Source organism: Branchiostoma floridae, chromosome 9 (assembly GCF_000003815.2).
Source record: "Branchiostoma floridae strain S238N-H82 chromosome 9, Bfl_VNyyK, whole genome shotgun sequence".
NCBI lineage: Eukaryota > Metazoa > Chordata > Leptocardii > Amphioxiformes > Branchiostomatidae > Branchiostoma > Branchiostoma floridae.
This window is the reverse complement of record NC_049987.1, coordinates 11,841,064-11,848,313: the sequence shown is the minus strand read 5'-3', so window position 1 is coordinate 11,848,313 and position 7,250 is coordinate 11,841,064. Positions and strand designations below refer to the sequence as shown.

The window sequence follows — 7,250 nt, the reverse complement described above, 5'->3', positions numbered from 1 at the left end:
CTTTGAAAAAATCCTGGCGAGAAGTCTGTACGGCCTGAGTCTTCAAGTTAACGTATTGTGTGGTCCCGCTTATGAATATTAATTAGCCTTCACTTTCCTCTTCGCTGATTGGCTGAAACATTAATTGAATTAACTCTTCCTGCCGGCTAGACGCAGGTGCAGATGTCGGCTCTGTGGGGTGAACGTCCGAAAGGTCATGGCATGGAGAACGAAAGAAAACCAATTTCCCCTTGAAAAAGTGCTGTAATTAAGCCTTTTACAGTACTTTATGCCAAAAATTTTACTTGGATCATTTTACCAACTATCTTATGCCTATCTATACCAAATGTTACTCATACCAGGGTACAGGTGTGCAAAATATACCGTTATAAGACCGTCAACAACAGTCGCACTGAGCTAACAGCGCAGCGAAAATACCATCGCTAGCGTTTCAACTTCGGATAACAAGTTATAAGTACTGTTGAACTCAGTAACGTTAAAGTTTGTTTTTAGTTGCCTTTGACGGTTTGACCTGAAATAGTGTTACGCTAAACTCCTGAAGAGAAGTTAAGTGACTGCTGCGATTATCATAGATATGCCCCTAAGAACTGGTACCATATAAAGCCTTCTGAATAGTCTAAAATGCGAGAGCCTTAGGCGGGCTTCGCTCCCCCTGGCGGGAACACTGCTATATACGGGATCATGAGGCCCCGCCTATGAATATTAATTAGCCTTTGGCCTCCCCTTCGCTGATTGGCTAGGTCTTTGATTCAATTAACTCTCCGACTGACGCGCACAGGTGTGGCTCTGTGCGGGGTCACGGAAGGTCACGTCAGGATGCCAAAAGAAAACAAATTTCCCCTCAGAAAAGCGCCAAAATTAATCATTTTAAAGTTGTTTATGTCAAAAATTTTACTTGAATCTTGTTACCAAGTATCTAATGCCTATCTATACCAAATTTCAGGTCATTTAATTGTAATACCAGGGTACAGGAGCCAAAAGTGTCCTTTTTTGGTCAAAAATTGGCCAAAAATCGCAAAAATAAGCATTTTGTTGCACTGTACACCAAAAGTGTTATCGAATTTATATGAAGGGATTATCAAGGCACATCTGTGTCAAATTTCAGCTCATTCGGTTGCAATACCAAGGTACAGGAGCCAAAAGTGTCCTTTTTTGGTCAAAAATTGGTCAAAAAATCGCAAAAATAAGCATTTTGTTGTACTGTACACCAAAAGTGTTATTGAATTTATATGGGGGCATTATCAAGGCACGTCTCTGTCAAATTTCAGCTCATTTGGTTGTAATACCAGGGTACAGGGGCCAAAAGTGTCCTTTTTTGGTCAAAAATTGGTAAAAAAATCGCAAAAATAAGCATTTTGTTGTACTGTACACCAAAAGTGGTATCGAATTTATATGGGAGCATTATCAAGGCACATCTGTGTCAAATTTCAGCTCATTTGGTTGTAATACCAGGGTACAGGGGCCAAAATATACAGTTTTGGTCTAAAATTGACCAAAAAATCTCAATAAAATCATTTTAGAGGCAGATATGAAAAAACTGAGAAAAAAGCATCAAGGTATTGGCCTATTCTACCCCTGTGCCAAATTTCAGGTCATTCGGTCCAGGAACGGCGGAGATGAATCACTTTGAAGATTTGACAGGAGAAAGAAAGAAAGAAAGAAAGAAAGAAACATTACGAATACAATATATTTCACCATACTATGTATGGCTGAAATATAATGATAATTGATTGTTTGATCAAGGACCAAGGACTAAGGCTAATTTATCATTCTATGGTGCATTTTCCATCTAATGCTTCCCTTCTTAGACCTGGAATCTATTTTACATTTTAACAAAAAGATAGGATTTTTAAATTGACCTAAAGCTATCCCGACAATACTCGGTGTCCCTGGTAGCAAGATAAATATTTCAGCTTTATCCATTATGAATAGCAACCATAATTCAGCCCTCACCATGGGTTGTATTGAACAGTGAAATATCCTAAAACGAAACCTTTCAGAGGGAACATTATGACATGACAACTACAGGCAGAACTAGTGTGAAAGACCTTGATGTGAAAGACCACGGTAAATTGCATATCAATGGAAAACTGGCCCCTGCTATCAGAAGAATGCATGATGCATGACAGCGAATGTTGAAGCGTGTAAGACCCCGGGCAATGCCCCTCTCACATATAACATGATAATAACCTCGACATGACATCCCAGGGGCAGTGCCGGTACATGAGGTCATGACACTTATCAACATTGTTATTAGTGTCCCATCAGTCAATTCTGGATGTCTTTCTGGCACCGGAGGAGACGGATAGCTGCTCCTGTTGGCTGTACAGTGTTCAGAATTATTTTAAGCTTCTGGGCAATCTGGGACTAGTTATGTCCAACCCTCCCCTCCGCATGTAAGCTGTGAGCTCTGAGTAACAGGCAACGCTGTGTCCAAAAGCTGTAAAATTCTCTTCTTTAGTAGAGCAAAATTCTAGAGAAAAGTGGAAAACTGACAAAAAAGAAACTCAGTTTTTCATTCCAGCATAGCTGTTTCAGAGACAGGCTGTAGCCATATCTATATCAGCTTACATTAATGTTACTATTTGCAAGCAGATTTTACAAAGAAGACGTTGCCAAATCTTCTTACTTTGCAAATGTACACCTAGCGGTAAGGCTTCATTTGGCCCTGCTCCAGTTCCAATGGCCTGTCCTGACATATTGATTCATTGCCAGATCTAAAGATAAACTAATGAGCTCATAAATATGCATCTGCGGAACATCTGTATTTGTCTGACAATTCGCCGTGGGCTCTTCACACTCTTCCTTAGGATGATAAATCTTATAAAAATGACACGCAATGATCTTTGAAAACTACATTGGAGCTGTTTAGTTTAAAAAGTGTGTTGGCTCTCAGTAACAAAACATTAGGGTGGAAATGTAGGAAACAGTTTGAAAATTATGAAAGTCGAAAAAAGCTTTATGTGCAACTGGACACAATTCAGCCTCTGGCTGCTAGACCATTGTTTTACCAATAAACCATTTGATTAATTGATTGTACAGAATGAGACAGTGTTTAACCATCCCCCAGTTGACTAGCTTGCTCAGGGTCTAACTCAGGGATGTCTGTTCCTTGGGGGCATGTTGGCTTTGAAGCTGAAAAGCAGGCCTCTGTTGCCCCTGGAAACTGTATGACAACTACTACTGAACTAGGCTACCTTCTGTCTGACTACAAAATCCAACCTGATTGCTTCCTTAGCAGTAAAAAGGCTAAAATGTAAGCATCCCTCAACCCCCTCTAGGCAATTCTGATAACAGCAGCCAGATGACTTACCGGACTGGAGGGAGTCTTTGGCCAACCAGGGCTGCTGAAGTTACTGTTGTTCTCCATGTCGTCAGGGAAGGAGGACATGCTGGCCCCGCCCGGCGACGCAGGGACAGGAGAGGCTACTGGGATATTGGTGGATGAAGGCGTGGGAGGCTGGGATGAATTATCCTGCAGGTTTAGGAAGATTTAAAACAATTTTAGTCCAAGTCAAACAAAGACCTGATGGTTTTTCTTGCTCAAGTATGATTTCAGCAATGAATGTGTCACTTTCAAGTAATAACTATATACTTTTCTGTCTATGGGGACCCTAACACATGGAGTTAAACTCCTGACACAGTAAACAATCATTTACAAGTATAGTTATGGAAAATGTGATGTGTTAATCTTTAAAATATACATGTAACGTTAGATAACAAAAAGATGAGAAATGCCTTCAAGACAAGATATGCCAGACAACACATCACACAAAGAAACACCTGAAGCTGCTAGTGTTACTATGTACATGTATCCACTTTATTATTCTAATCATATGTTTGAGACCTGCTAGAGCCGAACCAAGAAGCTTACTAGCACGGCTGAAAAAAATCCCATTTCAATCTGTGCACACAAACCAATCCTGGGCCTATGGATGCAGAAACCCAGAATAACATAGTTTTGCATGCACAATGTGAGAAAATAAAAGTTAATTCCAGTTTTGGCGGTCTGAATATCATTTTGTTGCCGAACTTTGACTGCTTCTAACAAGGAGGGACGTAACAAAAAACTACAGCCTGTTTTCCATGTTGTATATGAAAGCCAGGTTGAAATATCACAGTGGCAATCTCAATGTAGTAGTACATTGTGAGACTTCTCTCACCCTTTTGACAGGAGGCGGAGGTGGGTGTGGCGGCTGCTGGTCTGCTGGGGCAGGAGCCTGTTGTTGCTGCTGCTGCTGTTGTTTATCTCCTTGTTGTTGTTGTTGTTTATCCTGCTGTTCCTCCGTTTTTGATTGCCCCTCGTCCTTTGGTGTCTGTTCGCTTGGCGTGGCTGGTTTAGCGGCTGATGTGTCGTTGCTAGCGCTGGTGGTGACGACGGATGCCGATGTTACCGGAGTTGTGATGCTCTGGGTCACTGCTGTGGTTGCAGGACCTGTGCACAAAATAGACATGTGCAAACATCAACATTTTGTAAACCATCTATACCATAATAATAAACCGAGCGATGGATTTGCCTTCAGGTCAAAGATTTCCAACAGAAAAACTAACTTAATTGGTCCAATCAGTCATTCTGTGAGAAGTGAAACAGTTCAAATACTTTTTCATAACCACTTCATCCCATTGGATTACCAGCTGGTCAATTGCATGAGATTGTTTATGACATCAGTGCCAGACATCCCTGTTGGAAACAGATCTGTGGTGCCCACAGCCTTCATGTTTGATCCAATCAACTTTGTTTCCTTTGTCAGGTGAATAATTTGATTGGTTATGCAATTACTGAGCTGCTGATAACATGTTTGATTCTGGTCTATGCTTACTGAGATAAAAGGCTTCTTTTATTGCATAATGTTGCACTTCATCATAACAGACCATATCAGGACAATGATTTCCACCATTCTCTCATTTCAAGGAGCTATGGAAGTAGGTAGTGATGACAGAAGATGCTTTTTCATAGCTAGTCACCTTTGTTATCACTTTTTAAGTCATACCAAGAAAATCCCTTCAATCTCCAGTGCAAAGTACTTACAAGTTATAATAGTTCATGGGATCAGTTTGAGAGTAAGCAACTGTGTTTGAAACAAGTCAATTTAATTGGACCTATTACGAATAAATTTCACATGTATTTTTTTAACAGAGAGTTTCATCTGAAAACGTGATGAAAGGGATTCCAGCCCACGCCAATTTGTTCATATTCACAAGTTACAAACTAACACTGCATTCATTATCACTGTCAGGGAAAGGTGGGAAAATGCTTATGTCAACAAATACATCCTGCTGGGATGAGTTAATAGATATTGTCCCAAAGATGAGTTAATAGATATTGTCCCAAAGATGACATTGCAACAATTTGGGCCACGAAAAGTGTATTAGGCTGATTTTTAGTGATGGTTTCCATCAATAACACAGACACTACTTGCAGCAATATTGTACTGCATTTCAGTAATCTAATAGGAATTGCTGAGGTATGACAAGAGGACATGAAGGAATCTTGTTGGTATGAAGTGATAACGTAGCAGCATGCATGAGGCACAATGCAGGAGTGTGTGTGTGAACCACAGAGAGAGTACAAGTGGGCAGTGCATGGTGGGGGAGAGATGAACCCAGGGGACCGAACCAGCATGCAACGTGCAGAGGGCGTGGCGAGTACGTGCACAGCAGAGGCGGCAGCGGGCAGTACCGTATACAGGTACAGGAAATGGACGTTCGAGATACCTGCACTAGTGTTTGCCACGGTGCTAACCGGAGGCGGCCCCAGCGGCTGGCTGTAGGGTTGGCTCGCGGTCGCCATGCTCGAACTGTAATTCGGATTTTGGTTGTAGCCGGGGCCCTGGGGTGGCATCATGCCCTGCCCATGCCCCATAGGGGGTGTATCGGACATGTTTGACATTGGCGGCATGTTGCTATACCCCCCATGCTGTTGTCCCTGGGTGTAGGGGTATTGAGGGGGGTACCCACTTCTGAGCTGCTGGGGCTGAGGTGGCGGCATGTAGCCTTGTTTCTGCTGCTGTTGTTGCTGTGGGAAGCTGGAGTGTGTGGCGGTGGCCCGTCCGGCGGTGTTGGCTGCGGCCATGACGGCGGCCTGGGCGGCGATCTGCGCGGCGCTCATGCTGGTGGCCGTAGCCTGCTGGGCCTTGTACGCCGGGCTGGAGTTCATCCCGGGGCTGTGCTGGCCGAAGGAGTTGATGGGCGGCGCCTGGCTGGATCCGGTGGTGGGGACGCTGCTCCCACCCTGCGGCGGCATCCCGTACCCGCCCCCTGCAAAGCTCCCGCTGTTACCCATACTTGCTGGTGGAACTCGGTTCATCCCCATGTTGTACTGGGGCCCGGGACCATGCATGCCGCTCCCGCCGCTACTGCTTCCCTGCATGTGAGGCGTCTGCATGCCCATTCCCGGGTTGTAGCCAGAGCTGTTAGGCATGTTGCCATACCCCTGCATGCCCTGCGACCTGGAATAGTTACCTGTGAAACGGAGGAAGAGAATGAGAAATGTCATTAAAAAAAACTGAAACTGCCATCTTTCTCTACTTGCTCAGTATATTCAAACAGGTACAATACAAATGCTTCAAAACAAACTTTATTCAATTCTACTGTGCCTAGACACAATGAAATGCTATGGTGATGTTGAGAATACTGACACATCACGTAGGTTTCTCTGTATTGCCTTTTATGACTGTTGTTAACGCCAAAACGTATGACGTTGCTTAGCAACAAAATACCCTGCAGGAGATATGATACATCAATAAATCATACCATAGGCGGTAGGCCATCGAGTTTTTGTTGAAATCAGTATTAGTTTGCTGTAATAAAAATCTGACTCCAAGGAAAGATTCCCTAGAATCGTACACTTATTACACACACGGTGTACTCGGTCCACGGAAAGATTGCCGAGAATCGTACACTTACACACACTGGGTACTCTGTCCACGGAAAAATTCAGGCCCGAGAATCGTACACTGAAACACACTGGGTACTCGGTCCACGGAAAGATTCTCGAGAATCGTACACTTACACACACCGCTGGGTACTCGGTCCACGGAAAGATTCCCGAGAATCTTACACTTACACACACTGGGTACTCGGTCCACTGAAAGATTCCCGAGAATCGTACACTTACACACACTGTTTTCACTTAATGCACACACTGTGTACTCGGTCCACGGAAAGATTCCCGAGAATCGTACACTTGCGCGGTTACACAAACACGCTGTCGATTCCAAAGAATCACACATACGAACGGTTGCCGAGAT

The 7,250-nt window shown here is 43.5% G+C and overlaps 1 protein-coding gene across 9 annotated transcripts in view; it reads right to left on the bottom strand.

Moving 5' to 3' along the window:
* LOC118422709 (AT-rich interactive domain-containing protein 1B-like) overlaps positions 1–7,250 on the bottom strand; it is a 53,475-nt gene that overhangs the window by 10,729 nt on the left and 35,496 nt on the right. For all 9 annotated transcript variants that reach the window (XM_035830427.1, XM_035830420.1, XM_035830421.1 and 6 more), the window contains 3 exons: positions 5,959–6,462; positions 4,164–4,435; positions 3,314–3,475 (listed from right to left, as the gene is read on the bottom strand). In XM_035830427.1, coding sequence (XP_035686320.1) covers positions 3,314–3,475; positions 4,164–4,435; positions 5,959–6,462 — 938 coding nt within the window. The remainder of the gene's footprint in view (positions 1–3,313; positions 3,476–4,163; positions 4,436–5,958; positions 6,463–7,250) is intronic.